General features: G+C 39.0%; 1 protein-coding gene across 1 annotated transcript in view; it reads right to left on the minus strand.

The window, feature by feature from the left end:
- LOC135113849 (glutamate receptor ionotropic, delta-2-like) overlaps positions 1-24,120 on the minus strand; it is a 149,656-nt gene that overhangs the window by 25,081 nt on the left and 100,455 nt on the right. The window contains exon 8 of the mRNA XM_064029471.1: positions 22,958-23,043. Coding sequence (XP_063885541.1) covers positions 22,958-23,043 — 86 coding nt within the window. The remainder of the gene's footprint in view (positions 1-22,957; positions 23,044-24,120) is intronic.

The raw sequence follows: 24,120 nt of genomic DNA on the forward strand, positions 1-24,120 counted from the left end.
CTTGTTTGTGTAGGTAAACTTGTAGATGTAGTTGTTGGTGTCATTTATCGAATCTTTTTTGTTGAAATTCTGAGGCCAACTCCTTTCCTTACTGACATATAGCTGTAGCCCTGTCTCTGGCCTCATATGTTGGCAATATATTTTTTTTCCAGTTCTTCTATTGTGCCGACAAGAACCATAGCCTCTTCTAGTTCCTCCTGTCTAACAGATACCACTGTTTTCTTTCTTGGGGGTGGTGCTTGTGTTGGTTTATTTGCTGGATGGATGTTAAGTGCTTAGTTAGAAATTGGATTTTCGGGAGGCTGGGGAGGTTGTTTCCTTTGAGTTTCCTGTTGCGTTCATCTTCATAAGTTCCAAAGTTCTCTACTATGTTAGTGACGTTTACTACACAGATATTTATTTTAAGAATGTCTTCTTGTGTTGCTGTGTACTGTTTGGTGTTGTCTGCTGTCATTCTCCTCTTCGTTATGTTAGCAAATATTAATGTGTTCTTTTCTGTCTTTAGTCTCCTTTTTTTCTTTATTTTTTTCCTTCTTTTTGCTGCATTTCATGGTCATAGTACGGTGTGCATCTCCGCAGTTGATGCATTTTTTGGTCTTCTTTTACACTGTTGCCATACGAAACGTATTCTCTATCTGCAGATCTTGTAGTTCTTGTCCTTGGGACAATCACTGGTGTTGTGGTTCTTAAGTTGGTAGCACCTCATGCAGCAATGTGTAGATATGTAACTTTCTTGTTTAATATCTGAGGGAGGGATACTTAAGTTGAATACTAGGAGTATCTTCTCCATGCATTTCTTGGCCGTGTTAGTTTGAGTAAAGATGATTTTGATGTTAGATCTGTGGAATTTGAATATGGTATCAAAGTCATTAGCGATCCAGTTGTTCCTCAGCTTAATCTCATCTGCTAATTCTTCTGGGCTTCTTTCGTAGATAATATCATCGACTCGGGTGATGATGATACTTTTTTTTCTCCTTCAGCTCCGGTGCTATGGCTCCTAACTGTGGCACCCAGTACTAAATCATCTCCTCCCTCTAAAGGGAGTCACATGAGGATTAGGGCCGCCCCTATTAGGGGTCTTTGCCTACTGCTGTCAGTTGCTGCTGACGTAGGGTATAAAACACCACTCTAAAAAAAAAAAAAAAATGATAGTTACCCGAACCCATCAACCAGGCAGAAGGCAGAGGGAGGCAAACACCACTCCTCCCGCCACCCAAGCCACATGAGCCGCCATAGTCCCTGGCAATCACTCCCAGGAACGTCTTGAACAACTAGCTAGGTGGCGTGGTTGCGGGGGGAGTGTGATGAATGACTGGACACAATGGGGAGGCTAGTATTTATGCCGTGAGACGAGGTGTCGTTCTGGGCAGTAAGAGGCGTTGGTTGGCTGGTGGGTGCGGTGGGAGTCGCTCATTGGTTGGCTACGGTTGGCTGGTGGCCTTACTCTGTATCAGCGGTGCTTGGTTTCTTATCATGCTCGGCAGGACCTATAAATCCTCGGCCTGTATATTGAGCTTGGGGATGAGTTATTTTATGTACAGTGCTTCAAGTATTGCAAGGCGTCTCACATTTGTACACATATCTAAGATTTCAGTGTTTTCTTCCAGGTCTTTTCTTGTGATCTTGATGCCGTGTTACTGCTGTAGGTGTATTCTTTGGGCTCCAGTTGTTAGGTGTCAGGTGAGCCGTCGAGACAGCTTTGTCGTCGTCATGCCGATGTAAATTGAAGGGAGAACTTCACACTTTCCTAGTTTACAGGTGAACTTATACACGGCGCAGGACTTCTGGGTTGCCTTTCTTTCTATGTGGGGACTGTTTCTGAGTAGGAGGTGGCTGGCTTTCTTGTTTCTGTAGTATATTTGGAGATTTATCTTCCTTTCTGTGTAATAATTCTTTCATCTTCTTTGTATGCTGTGAAGAAGAAGGCACGGTATTATATGGTGATGTCAGGCTTTCTTCAGTATTCGGAGGAGCTGGAGTTATGCCACTTATCGATGATCTTGGTTTGGTGGACGATGTTCCTTTCACTGAAGCCGTTGTTTATTACTACTTGTGTTGCCCTTTTAATTTCGTCATGCACTTGCTACCAAGTGCTGCAATGTGTGATTGCTCTTCGAATGTAAGCACCGATAATAGAGTCTTAATATTTGGCAAGACTTTCGCTCCTTCCATAAATGAAGTACCCTGGGTTAGTTGGCTTGATATACACTGCTGTATTGAACTTCATTTGCTGTTGCTCCACGAGGACGTCGAAGAAGTGCATGGTACCGTTTACACTGTTTTCTACGGTGAAATTGAGACCAAAAATTTCTTCAAGGCAACACTTGAACCGTTCAGCACCAACGTTATGTGTAGACTTGATGAATATGCCATCAATATAGAAGCAATATATACTCGTATATCAGGCTTCTCAGTCTTTTTAAACATTTTTTCCTCCACGTATCCCATAATGAAGGTGGCCATGAGCACCCCAAGAGTTTGCTCAGTAACGTTAATCTAACCTAATCTAACCTAACCTTAGTGTGGAAAAATCTCTTGCTCAATAACGTTAATGGCTTACTATCACTGTTGGGCATTATATATATATATATATATATATATATATATATATATATATATATATATATATATATATATATATATATATATATATATATATATATATATATATATATATATATATTGTGTGCAACTAAATAACGCGTTATAAAACGAAGAAAGACGTAAGAACGAATGGGAAAAGAAAAATGAAGGAAGGAGAGAGAGAGAGAGAGAGAGAGAGAGAGAGAGAGAGAGAGAGAGAGAGAGAGAGAGAGAGAGAAGGGTTGGGGATAAGACTCTTTGCACAGTGAGCGGTGAATGACCCTCCTGTGTATTCGTGGGCACACGTTTGTGTTTAGTGTTAAATGCTACTGTGTCAGGCTCCTGGAGGATGGTTGACTTTCAGAGGACTTAAGTAATTGGGTGTGTAGTGAACTTTACTCCCTCTACAGGTCCTGACGAGGCCTTCCGTCCAGGATACACTAAACGACACTATTCGGTTTGAAGCTATAACACGATGGAGAGTGGGAGAATTTATTATTGGAGGATGTTGTCTAGCATGTATGTCCTCGACCATACATGTGTCATTGCTTGTTCTAATTGTTTTTCCTAGACATGGTTGTCGATCCTTTCACAGCTTTGGGGGTTTAAGTGTCGTTAAAGTATTGTCTGTAGGTAGGTAAAACATACTGACAACCTCATTAATTGACCTGCATGAGTCCTGGTTCTAGTAACCCAAATTAAGTGCACCCAGTCACAAAGTTGACTAGGGGGAAGCTAGTCCAGGTGCGGCAGCTTTGTAAAGGGGCTGGGAACTGTTGTCAAAACAATATATATATATATATATATATATATATATATATATATATATATATATATATATATATATATATATATATATATATATATATATATATATATATATATATATATATATTAGCAGGGGTTTACTGCTGTACAAGACAAATAATATCATATGAATTTGATTGCCCTCTAAATGTAAATTACTCATAGTTTCGAAGATTTGCCTTGCCTCAACTTACAAGTCTCACTTACCGTTAACTGAGCAATGACTGAGACACACAGTCTATCCCCAGCGCTTCTCAATGCGGAAATGGGGGGGTAAGTCACATGCCAAAGAAGAATGGGGGGCTGTCCAGGGAAGGGACAGAGGATTAATGTGGCATGCCCTCCTGCCATACACTACGAACAGTGAAATTTTAATAACTTTGTTTGCTACGCATCCCCAAATGAGGCTAGATACTTTAACTTTGTCATGCTCATTATGTTATAATCTTTCAAACAATAGTACTCACAACATGGTGCTCAAAAAGGGAGTGTGGGAGGCGGGGGAAAACAAAACAACTACTGCAGCCTACTTCTCCATCACTCTACTACCTACCATCTCCTACCCCTACGTCACTCTGGACTGTCTCTTCGTCTCATCTGTCCATTCCTCTTCCTGATCTTCGCTATATCCTCTTCTTTTTAACTCGCTGCACATAAAGCGCCCTTCCCCCACGGAAAATTTCATAAGCTGCCTACAGCTTAGGGAAATTATGTACTTACGTACAATACATTCAAAACTATTTACAACTAGTTGGGTAAATGACATCAGACTGAAACAGGGGCACACACAAATCACAGAATAGAGACTACGAAAACAGTAATACGAACAATCATCAAAAGAACACGAAACAAAAGGGTTCCAACTTGGCCCTTCAAACTCAAACTGCTCAGAATGCCATTTCTTTCTCCTCCTCCAACTAGTCCTCTTCCAAAATTTCTCTCTGGCTTTCAACCAGGACCTGTGACCCCCGGCAACACTGGTGTGCAAGCTTACTCCTGCAGAGTATCATATCTATACTACGTCTTCTCCATCAACTACAGCTGCTCGACCTTCTCCCCTGTCTTGTTTAATTTCTTCCATCCTTGTCATTTAAGTTTTCTGCCTTCAGTACGTTTCCATCCTCTACACATACTCTCACTTCCTTCTCTACACACCGTACTCCTTCAGTACTCTTTCCTCTTCACTGCACAAATGGAAGAGTCACCAAGCACTGACATCCTTGCGTCCTTGGAACACACAACGAGCTCACTAGGCCCGGTAGCTTCGTGGTGCATTATCACGGCTTTGCCAGGCAATACACTATCTGGCCAAACTTCTCTACTGGGCTGCCAAGCAAGTCTTAACCATTCAACTTTCCTCTCTGGAAAGCACACTGATCTTAAGTCCCGGCTTTCACTGCCCACAACGTTACTCTCGCCTGCCCGCTCCTTACTCCTTGGAACCTTCGATAAAACAAAAGTGCGACTTTCTCGGTAAAACTAAGAGGTACCATTTGGCCGTTCTTAATCAAATAAAATTCTTCTTCTGGCAAGCCTACTCCTGTAGGGTGTCATATCTGTATTACGTGTTCTCCAGTAACTACGGCTGCTTCACCTTCCATGTCTCTTGTCTCTTCTCCTCCGTCTCTGTCGTCTTCTCGGTCTGCTGCCTTCACTACTTCTTCACCTGCTACATGTACTCTTTCTTCCTCTTCTACACCCTACTCAATTGTCCTCGCGACATACTACAGGAAAGAGGTCACCGCGCACGCTACGGTCACGTACTCCACTTCACTTCGCAGCATTGCTTAGTGTTGACTTATACCCTTAGTACCTACACCAGTTTACTTCCTAGTTATTGTTTCTACATACATTTTACACACCTCTTCACACACACACGCAGTGATAGACTCATAGTTACTAACATAGATATTTTCCTCACCAGTTTGGCTGTTATTTTCTGACCACTAGTCCTTACTAGATTGTTTGTTTTGGTTTGCTTACGTCTAACCTCTCCTCCTTCTTGCAAGGCTATCGCTAACCCCTATAGGTTCATTTGTCTCTGTGTAATTGCGTAATTTTAGCATCAAGAAGAAAAAAAAAACGTGCTCCGGCAACTCGAATTCCCCAGGAAGTTGACCTGAAGCCGCCAGCTACCACACCACTCTCGCTCCCCGCACCAATCCCTGCCCAATCCTTCTCCGTTTTCCCGCCAGACCACACTGCGCGCGTCCTGTTGTGTTTCTGTTGTTCCTGCTTCTTCTGTTGTTTTAACGACTGCTGCCGTCGCCACTCATCATGCCTTCTCTCCTCAGACAATGCGACGCCTGTCAAGGCAAGTTTTCCGCCCAATATTTTAGGAATTTCTCGGCTTGCAGGTTGTGCCATATGCAAAGCAAGATCGAGAAGCTACATGAGAAATACGAGGAGAAATGTAAGAAGTATGATGACCTCGTCCGGCAGTTTGAAGTTCTTAAGGACTTTGTTTCTGCTAATATTGGTTGCTTTCTCCCAGACGCTGCACCCGCCACTGCCTCCATCCCCCCCCCAGACCCGCCGCCTCCCCCGCCAGGCCCACCGCACCGCGCCCCCCTGTGCATGAGGAAACACCCTCCACTAATAAAAAGAAATATCTCCCTATTTCTACCTACAACAGATTCAAGGTCCTGTGTGAAGAGGAGGAAGACGCCTTCGAGACGAGACTGGTTGGTGACTCCATAATGAGAGGTCAGCTATCCGAGTTTTGTGTTCGGGACCGTGAGTCACAGAAACGTTTGTGTATGCCTGGTGGACGCCTACACGACATGATGGCAGATCCGAGGAGCTGATGGAGAAGTACAAGAGGATGATTCAGCGGTACAGGAATAAATCTCAAAATATTGTTTCAACCATCCTCTCCGGGACCACAGCACCGACCATTTTCTATGATAAAGCTTTTAGTACTAACAGCCGTCTAAGATCTCTCTGCGCAGATGTAGGTGTGGAGTACGTGAATCTCTGGGACGACTTCTATAATAAACCCTTCCTATTACAGGATGACGGTTTGCACTTCAATGAGGGGGCGGGGCGAGCACGACTCGGGAGGCTGCTAAGTAACAAAGTTTCTAGTTTCAGGCTAAAAAAAACGCCCAGCAGGATCGCGCAGCCTCATCCACGTAAACGACTCCCCACCTACTCGAAATAAGCTTAAGGTCTTCTATGTGAACGTTCGTAACTTGCGTAACAAGTTTTCAGAGTTAAAAGAAATAGCGCTACGACATAATAGGCGTCACAGAATCATGGTTAAACGTAGAAGTCAGAGACTATATAGCAGAATATAAAATTCCCGGGTACGTAATATTTGAAAAAAAAAAGTTACATAAACAGAAATGGAGGTGGCATTTCATTCTGCATCAAAGCCAGCCTCAACCCAGTTATTTTATCAAAACCTCTCATTGCAAAAGCAGATGCTCTATTTATATTATCAAAGAATAATTACGGAACCAAATTAGCATTATCCCTTATGTATAGACCGCTATCCCAGCCAGTCCAAACTGGCAGTGAAATTTTCCACCAAATTAGCAAGATAAGTGACACACACGACGCTGTAATCCTTGGAGATTTTAACTTACCAGTGACTAGGTGGGAAGAATCACTCACCTCATACCATGGACATGACCTGTATAATAATTTCAAAGGAAGTTCACTTACACAATTTGTGCAAAACCCGACACGTGATAACCATGTCCTTGACCTCGTCGTGCCTGCTACGAATGATGAATTAATAGAAAATGTGAATGTCGAAGAGGAGTTTAGTAACAGTGACCACCGCGCAATCACCTTCAATATAAACTTCACGGCTAACGAGTCAAATATAAGCAAAGAAAAAGTCCCTGACTACAGAAAAGCAAATCTCTGTAAGCTCAAACCAATTCTTAACCAAACAGACTGGAGTCACCTACTTACCACCACAGATATTAATGCTCACTGGAAACTTTTCATGGATAAATACTTAAAAGCAGTGCAAGAATGCGTACCCATGAAAAATCGTCGTCCCACTAAAAATAACGTTAAGCTAAAGTGGTGGAACACTCAAATAGCTGAATGCTTGCGCGCCAAGAGGGATGCACATAACAGATTAAAATCCTTCAGTTATAACGAAGAAAGTACTAGCTTCGTTGAACTAAGACGTAAAGCAAAGAGGTTAATCAAACATAGCAAAAGGTCCACCAAGTTACATGTTGCGAACCAGAGTAAAACGAACCCAAAGGAATTTTATAGCCTTATCAGGCAAAAAAGAGTGATTACTTCATCTACTGGACCCATAAATGATGTAATTGGAGATTACACTAATGAGGAGCAAATTAGTAACATTCTAAACACTTTCTTTGCCTCATTATTCACAGTAGAAGACAGCGACATCCCTACGGCGCCAGCAGTTCAGCTTAATAACAACGAAGCCCTAAGTAGCATCACTATAACAGAAAGCGACGTGTCAAAATGCATCGATAAACTCAAAGTTAGCAAGTCACCTGGGCCTGACACGATCTTACCCCTCATCTTAAAGGAAGCGAAATCAGAATTAGATAGACCATTAACCTTATTGTTCAACAGATCCTTGCAGTCCGGTACAATGCCTGATGAATGGAAGCTCGCTAACGTAACTCCGATTTTCAAAAAAAGGCAGTAAATCTTTACCATGTAATTACCGGCCTTACCTTAACCTCAGTGGTATACAAAATGTTTGAAACACAAATAAGAGATAAACTCATTAATCACTTAGAAGAAAACAACTTACTCAACACGGCTTCCGCAACAAACGCTCTTGTTTGACGAACTTCTTAGATTTCTATGATATTCTGAATCAGTACGACGAAAGTAAACCGGTAGATATAATATATCTTGATTTTCAAAAGGTTTTTTACAAAGTCCTCCACAAACGCTTACTGATCAAACTAAAATCACAAGGTATCCAAGGCGACATGTTGTGATGGGTTGAAAACTGGCTAAATAACCGTAAACAAAGAGTAGTAATAAATGGAAATGCATCCAAGTGGACTAACGTAACCAGCGGGTACCACAGGGATCAGTCTTAGGACCTGTTCTCTTCCTTCTTTATATTAACCACAGAAATGAGGGTGTTACCAGTATAATATCGAAATTTGCTCATGCCATCAAAATTGCGTATTCCGTAGTCTTTAACGAACAAGTAACAGAAATGCAGAAAAATCTATACAAATTGACTGAGTTGGGACAAACCTTGCAGATGAGTTTTAATGCAGATAAGTGCAAAGTGCTTCACGTAGGGTATAGAAACGAGAAAGCAAAGTATATTTTAAATGATACCCAACTTAAAAGTGTTGACAACGAGATTGATTTAGAAGTGACAATATTGAGTAGCTTAAAACCTAGCCATCAATGTTCAGAAGTCGTAAAGAAAGCAAATACGGTAATTGGCTTAATCGGCAGATCTTTTGAATATAAATCTAAGGATACAATCCTCACTTTGTATAATTCTTTAGTCCGTCCCCTTTTGGAATATTGCGTTCAAATATGGTGCCCTTACTACCAAAAATACATTGATAAATTAGGAAGAGTTCAGCGTAGGGTAACAAAAATTATACTAAGCTTAAGAAACAAATCATAGTAAGATCGTCTTAATTAATGAATTAAATCTTTTCCCATGAACATTAAGAAGACTAAGAGGCGACTTAATACATGTGTTTAAAATCATCAAAGGCATTGATAACATGCACTGCAGTAAATATTTCATCACAGACGTATCAAAAAATCATTTTTTCCATCGAGTTGTAACTCTATGGAATGGGCCTCCTGGGGACGTGATAGAATGCAACACCGTTGAAACTTTTAAGCGCCGTCTTGGTAGATATCTCTCCTGTTCACTGCAGAAATGTAAGACCAAGCACTGATATCCCTACGCCCTTGCAACACGTAACGAACCCACTAGGAACTGTAGCCTCCTGGTACATTATCACGGCTCTGCCAGGTAATACACTGGCCAAACAAACTTCTCTATTGTGCTTGCTCGCTGGCCCCTTCAACTCTCCCCTCTTGAGAGCAAACTGATCTTACATCCGGGCTTTCACTGCCCACACCGGTACTCCCGCTTGCCCACTCCTCGCTGCTTGGAGCCTCCGTGTGACACCCATAAAACCTATAAAACATAAGTGCCACTTCCTTGGCAAAACTAAGAGTAACGTTAATCTAACCTGATCATTAACATTAACTTTATTGTCCAAAATTCTCTTCCTATTAAAGTTAATGGGCTATTATCTCTACTGGGTAACGCACAACGACACACACAGACACACACACACGCACACACACACACACACACACACACACACACACACACACACACACACACACACACATATATACATATATACATATATATATATATATATATATATATATATATATATATATATATATATATATATATATATATATATATATATATATATATATATATATATATATATATATATATATATATATATATATATATATATATATATATATATATATATATGTGTGTGTGTGTGTGTGTGTGTGTGTGTGTGTGTGTGTGTGTGTTTATGTAGGAGGGGTACCAGCCAAGGGCAACAAAAATCCAATAAAGAAAAGTCCCACTGAGATGTCAATTCTGAATAGGGTCCAAAGCGGTAGTCAAATAATGAAGGATAAGTGTCTTGAAACCTTTCTCTTGAAGGAGTTCAAGTCACAGGAAGTGTAAATACAAAAGCAGGCAGGAAGATCCAGAGTTTGCCAAAGAAGGTGACTTAGAATATTAGTTAATTCTTGCATTAAAGACGTGGACAGAATGAGGGTGAGAGAAGGAAGAAAAATTGTGCAACGAGGCCACCGGCGGAGGGGAGGTATGCAGTTACCAAGATCAGAGGAGCAACTAGCATGGAAATAGCGGTAGAAGATAGGAAGAGTTGCAACATTGCGGCGAAGAGAAAGAACCTGAAGACAGTCAGTTACAAGAGAAGAATTGATGAGACTAAAAGTTTTTGATTCCACCCTGTCTAGAAGACTGATATGAGTGGAAACCCCCCAGACATGTGAACCATACTCCATACATGGACGGATAAGGCCTCTGTACAAAGTTAGCAGCTGGAAGGTGAGAAAAACTGGTGGAGACGTCTCAGAACGCTTAACTTCATAGAACCTGTTTTAACTAGAGATGAGATGTGAAGTTTGCGGTTTAGATTATAAGTTAAACACAGACCAAGGATGATATGAGAGGATAGTTGACTGGAAAATTGTGTTGAGTTGATAGATGGAGGAACTGAGTTTTTGATGGGACATAACCCTGGGAAACACAACTATTAATAAATGTAGGAGAACAATGACCGTCTACCACAGTAACAATAGAACGGTCAAAATGAAAACTTGAGATGAAGTTAGAGAGAGAAGGATAGAAGCTGTAGGAGGATAGTTTGAGAGTCAAAACTTTGTGGCAGACTTTATCAAAACCTTTTGATATGTCTAAGGCAGCAGCAAAAGTTTCACCAAAATCTCTAAAAAGAGGATGATCAAAACTCAGAAAAGAAAGCCAGAAGATCACCAGTAGAGCGGACTTGATGGAACCCATACTGGAAATCAGATAGAAGATTGTGAAGTGATAGATTTTTAATAATCAGAAGAAGGAAGCAGGAGGCACCTGCTGAGATGAAAATTACTCCAAGTGAGGTCTAAAGCACTGGATCAGGGTGTGCTGTGAACTTGTCATTAAACCCAGCTGTGACTTCACTGAATGTTTTCATTTGTCTCACAACACAAGGGAGCAGTCACAGGCTGCCCTCTAAAGACAACTCACTTCCTCCACACAAAACTACAAGCACTCTTTACTCTTTACTCAAAATTTCAAAGAACCATCTCGGAAGGGGACCACAAATGTCCCCAGGTCGGACTGCCCTTCTGACAACGAACTTAAGTGTCTTGACACCCACTCTCAATTATTTTTTTTGTTTTTTATTTTATCTTTTTTATCTTTTTTTTTTTCATATACGCCTGCAACATTCAATCATTTTCAATCTGTAGAACACTACATCTTCTCTTCTAAATATCCTCTTCTTTTTGTTCACTGAAACTCAGGTGTCTGAGGCAACTGACAGTAGCCCCTGTTCTGTTCCCTCCTACTTTCTCTATTTCCATTTTCAATCCAAAGCTGGATGTTACCTTTATGTGCTCAACGACTTAACCTACTCTCATGTCCACACTCTTGAATCTTGAGAGCTTTTCACCATCTGGCTACGACTACAGAGTCACTCTCAAACTAAATTTATATGTATATATATATATATATATATATATATATATATATATATATATATATATATATATATATATATATATATATATATATATATATATATATATATATATATATATATATATATATATATATATATATATATATATATATATATATATATATATATATATATATATATATATATATATATATAGATAGATAGATAGATAGATAGATAGATAGATAGATAGATAGATAGATATAGATAGCTAAATATAGATATATATTATTTATGTATTTTATTTATTTATTTTTTTATGTAATGGTAAGGACCCACTGGAAACGCATAAAAAAAAAAAAAAAATCGATAGTCTAAGGTTCTAGGCTGTAACTAGTTGTGAAATGAGAGATAGCATCCACATCTGCCCACAGCGCAGGTATACTTTTCATTCATGAGCCTGCACAGTCGACTTTCTCTATATCAGATTTCCTGAAACTATTATCTCAGTTGAAGGATCTTATGCAGGATAAGGTAAGCCAGGAGAAGAGATTTCTATAACCATCGACTACCTCTTCTTTAGCCGACTTTGTAGCATTCGAGGATACTACGTTTCCGCCTCTCTCGGAGTCTCCTTTCGTCACCTCTGCCACTGAGAGGTTTGCTTTCTAACAGCAACTACCCTCTTCTCTCCCTGCCATTGCTCAGCATCCCTAATGGTCTGCAGAGGGCATTGAATTTGACGTTCGACTAGAGATCCCTTCCTCATGGACATTCATTTACTATTAATGCTATTTGTGATGCATACCAGGGTTGGTGCCAATGATCGTTTTCAAGATTTTTCGTGACCTGCTACCTACCGTACAAAATACAAGACTTATTAATATCACCTACACTTGAGGCAGTGCTTTCAAAAGCCTGTTTCTATGGATACGACCTAAGTTAGTGACACATGATTAACTCCCATCTCACACAGTATTTTTGGCATCAAGGAATTATACATATTTCTGATTTGTGCGTAGGAATGGACCCCATTACTCATTTCACAGTTACTTACAACCTAGACTAATTTAGATGCTTTTTGGTGGAATGTGCGTCCTTACTTTCCCATTCTCTAGAATAGTGATCATCATTACCCATGTAGTTCAGTTGTGATATTAATTGCCGAGTTTACCCTGAAAAGCAATACGTTTTCTTAGTGTCCTCCAAATTCCGTTTTCCTCTTGTGCATATCTTTATTCTTAGTTATAAATTCGTATAAAGCTTATTTACTCATTTTATATCATGTAGTATTATTCTCTTCATAACTTTATATATATATATATATATATATATATATATATATATATATATATATATATATATATATATATATATATATATATATATATATATATATATATATATATATATATATATGTGTGTAACGAAAAAGATGTATGTGATGTCAAATGTGTTGAGGCGCGGGACGATACGTGTCTGCCTCTTGTATCTGAGTCAGCAGAATTTCAGAACTCATAGAGGCCCAGAGGGAGAGACAAGGGACAGCGTTCTCATGGGATAATTTGGGTGACCTTGTGGTGAATGTGTGGGCAATGTGGTGGCATAACCCCGATATCCAGGATCAGGTTGGTCAGTCTTTTGTGTTACCAAGAGCCATTTGCTGAAATTTGGTTGGTGAGTTGTGTCGCTGAGGGATGGTGCCAGGATGAAAGGCAGCCATTTTGTGATTGCGGTTATAGTGGTGTTGTGGCGTTATCAGTGGCTTTTGGGGGGTGGTGTGGTGTTATAGGTGAACTATGGTGATGGTGGTGATGTCTTGTGAGGTTTGAGGTAGTACAATACGGAAATAGTTGTTTGGGGACGCGGTGACGGCGTCTAGAGAAATTCTTGCAGCTGTGAAAAATATTCCAGCGGCCTGTGAAGGAGTAAAAAGGATTTTAATGTTTTTTTGTTTTTGTTTATATATATATATATATATATATATATATATATATATATATATATATATATATATATATATATATATATATATATATATATATATATATAGTGATGTGTATAACATTTAAGCAATAAGGGAGGCGATATGACAATCTGAGTAAATAGAAACGTATGATAATTGAGTGCAGGAATTACCCTGTGTTGGTCTAGGTTAGAAATTTATTTCCCTAATTTCCTTTAATGTGTATTTCCTCAGTTCATTAGTAAGTTAACATTATTATTAATGTATTCTGTTATTATATAGAATAATTATGTTTTCTGCCCCAACATTGATCTGGTATTTAGGTGATTCCTGGCGTGCAGTGCCAAGGTCAGGGTTTTGTGAGAGGGTTTAATAGCTGATGATTTTAGATAGGTCGGGTAGGTATTCGAGACCTTTAAAAATCCAGACCATTAAAACTTTCTGAGATCAGTGTACCGTCCACTTTCTTGGAAAGATAACCGGAATCGTGACAGAAATGGGGACCCATCCAGAATATTGAATATTTTGTGGGGTGTAATGAGTGTTACGCGGTAATTGTCACTGGAAGGAATTTACCTGTGTGAATTTCTTTTTTTTTATTTAATTATCTATACATTGTGTATACCATTTTATGGTGCCGGTATTGGTGTGTGAAGATGTATTTTATTGGATTAAATAACCACTGGTGTAATATTTGGAGGAATATTTTGTGAAGTGTAGTAATTGTAATTATGGCGGCTAAACGTGTTGAGGCGTTCCTTCTGTCAAGGAGTGTGCATGTCTTGTATCCAATAACTAAGAAATAATTGTGTTTAGTAGCTGAGAAGCTCCAGGTGGAGTTGAAATCCAAGAAAAGTAGGAAATCCAGATGGAGATAAAAAATGCTCTCATCGAGAGGAGCTAGTTTGAAAAATGATGATGATGAAAGTGAGGATGATGATGAAGAGTGTATAGGGAGGTGCTGGGATGAGTGGGGTAAATCTGGGAACACTTGGTGGAACTGATGTCCTTTCTAGTAGTGAAAAGTAGTAGTTGCAAATGCAGAAGGAAAAAATGCACATGCAGTTACAAATGCAGTATGAAGTGGAGATGCGGAAGGTGCAGATACAAATGCAGAAAGAAGTGGAAATAGAAAAAAAAATGACAGAAAAATTAATTAAATTAACAGGGGTCAGGGCATGAAACGGGGATGTGAAAAGAAGTGTAATCTATGTGCCTAAATTTCTGGAAGGGGAGGAAGAGGATTTTTTCCTTCAGTTTGAGAAAACTGCAAAATTGAGGGAATGGGATGAAGATGAGTGGCCATTGCTGGTCCAGTCTAAATTTGAAGGAAAGGACAGGGAGGCATATGCGAGTTTGAGTGAGGGAGAGGCGAATGATTATAAAGTGATAAAGGAAGCGGTGTTGGGATCAACCTGTGTAAGTCCGGGGGTGTAATAAGAAAGGTTCTGCAGGGTTAGAAAACGCCCAGGTGCCACTCATCTCGAGATGGCTCGAGAAGCACGTCTTAAGCTGGGACGATGGCTGAAGGCCGAGGAAGTACTACGGTCGAGGAGATGACAATGGAACAATTTATGGACCAGATGCCGCCCAGTTTAAAATATGAGTTCATATCACATAATGTGAAAGATGTAATGGAAGCTGGACGCAGGGCTGACAATTATTGTTAAGCCCATGGGCTGAGTAGAGGTAAATACCATGAGAGAGAAAGTCCTTCTTCAACAAAAGTGATGGTCATCAGAGATATAGGAATGACCACTAGATGAGGTCGAGATCATTCCACAGGCCAAATCTGTCCCGCTCTAACAACTAAAATCTATCTCATAATTATGCAATTATACAATATACCCCGCCACACAACCACAATCTGAGGCCTATGCCACACAGGGTTGGGCAGGGAAGCATTACCTACTACAAGAAGGGTAGTGGCGATGAAGGTGCAAGCTGCCTTGCATGTGAGGGAAATTGGCATAGGAAATACTACTGTCTGAAGGGAAGGCCAACGCCCGTGGGGATCAGTGGCTGCCCAAAAGGACCTGGTGAGTATGCGGAGAATATGAACGCACAAATACAACAGAGTCACAGAAGGATGAGGGCTTTGAGCATTTCACAAGTGAAGGCACAGTGAAAGTTAAGGGAATCCCTGAGATGATCAGAATCCTTTCGAGATACAGATGCTAATCAGAGCCTGATCTTAAATAGTGTACTCCCATAGACTGAGGAGACCAGCACTGGCAGAGAGGTCTCGTGCAAGAGCGCAGGAGGCAAGTTCAATATTCCCCTGCACAAAGTTTGGCTGGCCTGTGGATACGTCACTGAGGAGGTGACGGATTGAGTTGATATGTTGGTTGGGAATAGCCTCGCCGGAGATAGAATCATCCCTAAACTTCAGATAGTAGACAGTTCTCTGATAGGGATAACAAAGGCCACCACTCCAGCAGCAGTCCCTCATTCAACAAATGGGAGGTGGAGGTGTCTGAATTGTTCCCAGTCTGCGCGGTGACCTGAGCGATGGCCCGAAAGGGACTCGTAGACACCGAGGAAGTGTCACAGGAGGATGGAGGCCTCAGCGCCCTGTTTGAGGAGCCTGATGAAAAGGAAATAGCCCGGTGCATGCGAGTGATGAATGAGTTGTAGGCCAGGTGGAGCCCAACCTTGATTTTGTGGTAGAGAAGAATGAGATGGTAAAAACTCAGGAAAGTGATAATAATAATAATAATAATAATAATAATAATAATAATAATAATAATAATAATAATAATAATATTATTATTATTATTATTATTATTATTATTATTATTATTATTATTATTATTATTATTATTATTAATATTATTATTATTATTATTATTATCATCAATAATAATAATAATAATAATAATAATAATAATAATCTTTATTTCAGCTTAATGCCACACGCATATAAAATTTAGATATATAATAAAATCTAAAAGATTTATATAAAAAAACATAAATAGAAATTTAAAATATATATTTTGTTTACATAATGCATTAACTCACAACTATTTTCTAGGCTGTATGTATAGTAATGTGTCCCACTGCTGCCACAGAGGGGACACCCAGCGTGCATTACTGCTGCTGATATATTGTAACACCAAGTTGTTGGTTCTAAGTATTCTGGTCATGAGACTGAAACAACAGGTTCGTCTCAATTCGTGAAAACCTTTCATCATTAAACCTACGAACATTTCTGATGCGCTACTTCATGTTGGGACATTGACGAGACGGCGAAGAACATTATTGTAATTCACTTTTAGTCGATTTAGCGTAGATACTTTCACATTACTCCACAGGGACATGCCATAGACGTTATAACAGAAAGCGCGGAACAATGTACATTTGAGGTCGATAGAACATGGCTTAAATTTACTCACAATCATATTACCACTTGCACATAATTTCCTATTTTGGTTAATTACATATTCATCATCTGTCTTGATATTATGTGACCAAGGTATGAAAAGTTTTCAACAAATTCCAACACTGCCACATAGTTTTATTATTATTATTATTTTTTTCTTTTTTTGGGGGGTAAACCATAGAATATCTAGATTGAAATAGCATGCACTTAGTTTTTTTTTTTTTTTAGTGTTAAAGATCATCAAATGATCCCGTGCAAATGATTCGCAGACAGCCAGCATACCTCATAGGGAATAGCTAGAAGGGGTTACAATGACCAGGCCGTCTGCCCAGGACAAGTTATTCATTGGGTTGTTGGCGATGTGACAGCCGAGTTTACTTTCATTTAACCTGATGTTCAGCTCATCCATGAACACGTTAAACAGATACGGTCTGAGTATCGTACCCTGTCTTATCCCATTTTGCATGTGAAACTTATGTGACAGTTGTTCACCTCAACCAACACAAATAGACTGATTCACATACCAAACTCTTAAAATATTAACAATCTTTTTAGGCACGCCGCGCTCTAATAAATTGGTAAACAATTTATAATAGGATGTTCTATCGAAGGCTGATTCCACATCTAAATAACAGGCATATACCAGGGATCCTTGCCTATGCCAATAGTTGATTATTTCCTTGAAGCTAAAAATACACATCAGTTGAAATTTTATTTTTATATCCAAATTGATTATCTGCAGAGTGAAGTTCATTATGTATTATGTTGCAAGTAATGCTTTAATGTTTTTTTTTTTTTTTTCGAAAAATGACGTTGACACAAGCCATTTTCATCTCTCCGATAGCCTCTTGGAATGCTGGAATCATAGGGAGCCGGACCGCCATCGTTACTGCTGGTGGCTGCACATGTGTCATAGCCATTACCACCACTTACACCTCGTAGTAAGGTGCCACGTGTGCCCACGGCAGTGGATGGAGGGGTATGGGGCAGTGGTGGTAGGTTACAACGTTGCACCTGCCCCCATTGTTGTTCTCGTTCTTGATGTTGCCGTTGGCGTTGTTGCACTTGCTGCCGCTGTTGCTGCTGCGTAGATGAACCATTCCATGCGTTAGTTCGCACGACATCGCTGAACAAATCATCTACATTTCCTGTGACGTTGGTTGTTGAAGCTGAGCTACTATTTCGCTTCTGGTTTTCGATGAATTCCAAAATAGTTATTAGTTGCGCCTTTCTTACAACTTGTTCTTCTTCTATGTCCTTTATACTATCCTTCATCTGCCCTTGCTGCCACATAATTGCCGCTCCGTCAACGTTTTTTTTTTTTTTTTTCAGTTCTACGTACGTTATTAAGGTTCAGAGCAGCAAATATGGGAGGATCTTCAGTTGGTAAGTTCTGAAGGATATTGCACATTGTACCTAAGGCATCCTCGACTTTTCGATGCTTCACTCTAAATTCACTGAGATCTTCAGGGTTCACTGGAAATTCCTCGTACAGTAAGTCTCTCGTCTTCATTATCTCATCGCTCTTATAGAAATGTTTCATGATGTTGATTAGGACGTCTTTGGCAAATAGCTGCATCTTGCATCACATGAAACATATCATATCGTTGAATATTGGATATTTACCATTAACCTTTCCATTGACATACATTTTAAAAAATCCTTCAGTGTCCTCAATATCCAGCATATAAAATGGGATATCAGCTAATAGATCCCAGACAATGGTGGTGATCCTAACTGAGCATGCGCAGAAAATGGAGCAGGCAGCAAGGGGGGAGTGTAGAAGGAAAGCCCAGATATATTCCTTATATCTGATATATATTCCTTACATCTGATATATTCCTTATATTCCAAACACACTTTACACCTCGTAGATAGTGGCAGGCACTTTTAAGTACATGTATTCACACACCTGTGTGCTCCAATATGGTGCTCTGGGACTTCTCCTTCTTGATCTATAAAATAATGTCGTGGAGCAGCTTGAATCCAGTCCTGGATTCAAGCCTGTCCTTTACCAAGGACAGGAGGGGGAAACCAATATTTGCCGACTATTATGTGTATGTCATCCAGGTTCCTTGAGGCCATTCCCTTCAGGAGTATAAACTGTAAAAATATTCTGAGAGAGTTGCTGAAATTTTTCTCATAAGGTGTTGCAATCAGACAAAGGAAGTAATTTCAATTGTCGCATGTTCGGAGAAATTCTAAGGGGCCTAAAGATTGAACAGAAACTATTGAGTGGTTATCATCCCCAATCCCAGGGTTGTGTAGAAAGATTTCACCAGACTCTGAAAAATACTCCCAGGATTTATTGTGTTGAGATGAGTGTTGAGTGGAATGAGTCGTTGCCACTTGCATTGTTTGCGTTGAGAGACAGTGTGCAAGAGTCAACAGGTTTCAGTCCATTTGAGTTAGTGTATGGCCATGAGATAAATGCTCCTTTGAGGATGGTGGAAGAAAAGTGGTTAGGGGCAGAGGACCCTCCTAATGTGGTGAAGTATGTGTTAGATTTTAAGGACAGGTTAATGAGAGCTAGGGAAACTGCGCAAGAATATTTAAAGGTAGAGATGAAAAGCTGGAATGACAGGAAGGTAAGGGCCAAGGTTAAAGTCCTTTTCCTATTGCAAGGACCTTGGGGGATTGAGAGAAAACTGAGTGATGCGAATAAATTATGTTGTAAAAACTCCAGGGAGGAAGAAAAAGAATCAGTTGCGTCACATAAATATGTTGAAACCTTTGCATGAAAGGGAAGGAAAATAGGAAAATGAAGTAGAAAAGAAGTAAAAAGCGTGAATGTAACCAATGAGGTGGAAGAGGAGTGGTCTGAAATGAAACTAAGTAGGTGTGAGGGAATGGTACTGGAGAACTCAACTGTGTTAGAGAATTTGAATGGTAAGCTGAGACACATGGAGTTAGAAAAGAAGGAAAGGATTAGGGAGATAACTGAAAAAAAATAGTTCTTGGTTTCCTGATGCACCCAGAAAAACAAATAAGGTGGTAGATGTTGGGGAGGTTGAATCCATCAAGCAACACCCTTATAGAGTTAACCCACAAAAAAGGAAAATAATGAGAAAGGAAGTGGAGTATATGCTGGAGCATGACTTGATTGAGCCCAGTGAAAGTCCATGGAGCTCACCATGTGTATTAGTGCTCAAACCTGGTCAAGAGAGTTTCCGTTTTTGTACGGATTATAGGAATGTTAACATGGTGACAAAACCTGATGCGTACCCTATCCCTAGAGTTGATGAATTGTATAGATCATGTGGGTAATGCAAACTTCATAACAAAAATTATTAAAAGGGTACTGACAAGTAGGACTTATTGAGAGGGCAAAAGCCATATCAGCTTTTGTTACCATGGATGAATTGTATCAGTACAAATTTCTTCCGTTTAAGATGAAGAACAGTGGAAGTTCTTTTCCAAGATTGATGAACAGAGTACTGAAAGGATTGAAGGGACGTTCTGTGTATATAGATGACATCTGGTTATACACTGAGAGTTGGGAGGAACAGGTGCAGTTACTGGAGGTATTCAAAAGGCTAGATAATGCCAATCTCACTATAAACTTGATGAAAAGTCATTTTGTGGAATGTGATATGGAATATCTAGGTTTCAAGGTAGGGAGGGGTGAAGTAAGGACTGTGGAAGCCGAGGTTAAAGACATTGTAGATCTCCCTCCACCCACCAACAGGAAGGAGATACTGAGATTCTTAGGGGCCAATTGTTATTACAGGTGTTTTTGTAAAGCTTTCTCAGATGTTGTCATGCCCCTGATTAAGTTGCTGAGTAAAAAGTAAAAAAAAAAAATAATAATATTGGGATAAACACTGTGAGGAAGCTTTTTGTGAAAATTAAGAAAATGTTATTCAGGGCCCAGTGTTGTGTATGCCTGATTATAAAAAAAAAGAAAAAAGTGTTATATTATATGGATGCCAGTAAGAATGGTTTGGGTGGTGTGTTAATGCAGGATCATGAGGGAGTTGAACATCCCATAGGCTATTATTCTAAGAAGCTGCTACCATATCATAGGACTTACAGCATTGTTGAGAGAGAGGCTTTGGGACTTGTGCTGAGTTTGAGTCATTTTGAAGTATATGTCAAAGGGACAGAGCAGCCTGTACAGGTCTTCACCGACCACATCCCCCTGATTTTCCTGCACAGAATGAAAAACACCAATCAGAGGCTGATGAGGTGGTGCTTGGTCTTACAGGATTATGACCTGGAAATTCATCATGTAAAAGGCAGTGAGAATGTAATTGCTGATGCCTTGTCTCACGCCCCATCTAGTCATGAGGCATCCTAATCAGGTGCCTTACGCCTCTTTTGGGAAGGGGATGTCATGTTATTTCCCGAGTTTACCTTGAAAAGAAACACGTTTTCTTAGTGTCCCCCGTGTTCCATTTTCCTCCTGTGCATATCTTTATTCTTAGTTATAAGACTTAGTATAAGGCTTATTTCGTTATCATATATCATGTGCTATCATTCTCTTCATAATTTAAGTTTTTTTTTATGTGTGCATATGTAAGGGAAATGGTGTATTTAAGGTGAAATGTGTTGAGGTGACGGGCGATACCTGTCTACCTCTTGTATCTGGGCAGCAGAATTTCAGAACGCATAGAGGCCCAGAAGGAGAGTCAACGGGGCAACGTTCTCACGGAATATTTTGGGTTGTGCTGCGATGATTAAATGGGCGTGTGGAGGTATTGACGATGTGGCGGCGTAACCCCGATATCCAGGATCAGGTTGGTGAGTCTTTTGTGGTACCAAGAACTCTTGTTCGTTGAAATTTGGTTGGCGAGTTGTGTCGGTAACGTAACGCTGTGGGGTAGCGTCGGGATGAGAGGCAGCCATTTTGTGGTTGGGGTTATAGTGATGTTGTGGCATTATCAGTGGCTTTGGGGTAGTTTTGTGATGTTATAGGGTAACTATGGTGATGTTGGTGATGTCTTGTGAGGTATAAGGAAGTAAAATACGGGAATAGTTGTTTGGGGACGCGGGTACGGCATCTAGGGAAATTCCTACAGCTGGGGGAAATATTCCAGTGGCCTGTGAAGGATTAGAAAAGGTTTTAATGCTTTGTGAAGTGACAGGAATGTCATATATCCATGTGTATAACCTTTAAACAATAAGAGAGACGATGTGAGAGCCTGAGTAAAGAGAAACGGATGGTAATTGAGTGCGGTAATTACCCCGTGTTGGTCTAAGGTACAAATTTATTTTCCTAATTTCGTTTAATATGTATTACCTCAGTTTATTTGTAAGTTAACATTATTATTAATATATTATTTCATCATATAGAATGATTGTGTTTTCTGCCCCAACACTGATCTACTATTGAGGTGATTCCCGACGTGCTGTGCCAAGGTAAGGTTTTTTTTTTTTGAGAGAGTTTATTAGCTGACAATTTCGGATAGATCGGGTAGATATTCGAGATTTTTAAAAATCCAGACCTTTAAAACTTTCTAGGATCAGTGTATCGTCCAGTTTCTTGGAAAGATTACCAGGATCGTAACACAGTGCACTAACGAAATGAGCTTCCCCAATTATAGGCTTTCCGTTGAGGGCGTCAAAGCTGATTAAACACCAAATCTGTAATTGAAAACTTTCCTTTCTAGCAAATTCACATACAACACACACACACACACACACACACACACACACACACACACACACACACACACACACACACACACACACACACACACACACACACACACACACACACACACACACACACACATCATCATCATCATCATCATCATCATCATCATCACCACCATTATCATTATAATAATCATAATTGTAACAATACTACTACTACTGCTAATAATAATAATAATAATAATAATAATAATAATAATAATAATAAAGATGATAATAATAATAATAATAATAAATAATTATAATAATAATAATAATAATAATAATAATAATAATAATAATAATAATAATAAATGCATAGACAGAAATGAAACTTACAGGAAAATGGTCTGATGACAGCCAAGTGTGCTGGGAGAAGGGATGGCTTTAAAGATACGATGACCATCATGTCGGAAGGATAAAGTCTGTGGAAACAGGTTTAAAAATTTGAGTTTTGCTCTTGTTTTATTTTATTTTATAATTTTTTTTTTAAGAAAGATTTAGTTTCATATTCTTTTGAGAGGTAATGGGTAAAATTTTAGGTATTATTAGTTATGTTCTTAAACGTGTGTTACTGATATCATTATTTGGTCGGTGTTTTCACAAACAGACCACCTGTACATGCAGGTATTAAATCAGTTTGAATATGGAATACGTAAATCAAACACATTTAAGGATGAAAGCATTTCTTGTTGTCGAATATTACTATTACTCTACATTTTATTTTTTTTTTTTTTTTGTAAATTGACAAATAACAGATTCGTCAGTTTGTGAAAAATTATCATGTGTTCACACTCATGTTCCCAGTTTTTACAAATAGCCAAATAACTGATTCAGTTTTTTAGTCAACTCATGAAAAAGAAGGTATGTAAGTTCCCCTCTATTACAGTTTGAAAGCGTTTGCGCCATCTCTAGCAGAGTTTAATATATATATATATATATATATATATATATATATATATATATATATATATATATATATATATATATATATATATATATATATATATATATATATATATATATATATATATATATATATATATATATATATATATATATATATATATATATATACTCGTATATGTGTGTGTTTTTTCACTCATTAAGTAAATTTTTCTGGTTTTCTTTCTTTTATGAGTCAGAAAAAAACATTAAAAGATGTAATATCGATAATATATTTTACCATCAATATTATTATTTTTTTTTATTACTACAGTCATGCTGTTTTAATATTAATTATAAGTATAATATGACAAATATGAATAAAATAAGAAAACACCACGTTCTTGTCGGAGCTCTCCCAATTAACTCCCAAATAAATCACGTCGTCTTAGCAACAACAATATATCTAATACTAGACCCGTCAGACAATTTTCCTATGTTGTTGAATTTCCATAGGATCTTTGGAACAATCGTGGTCACCAGCGAATGCACTTTCCTAGAGCAAAGCTCCTTTCCTCTCGGACCACTCTCCTGTTTACTAGATTAATATACGCAAC

This window comes from Scylla paramamosain, chromosome 26, assembly GCF_035594125.1.
Source record: "Scylla paramamosain isolate STU-SP2022 chromosome 26, ASM3559412v1, whole genome shotgun sequence".
In the NCBI taxonomy this organism is placed as follows: domain Eukaryota; kingdom Metazoa; phylum Arthropoda; class Malacostraca; order Decapoda; family Portunidae; genus Scylla; species Scylla paramamosain.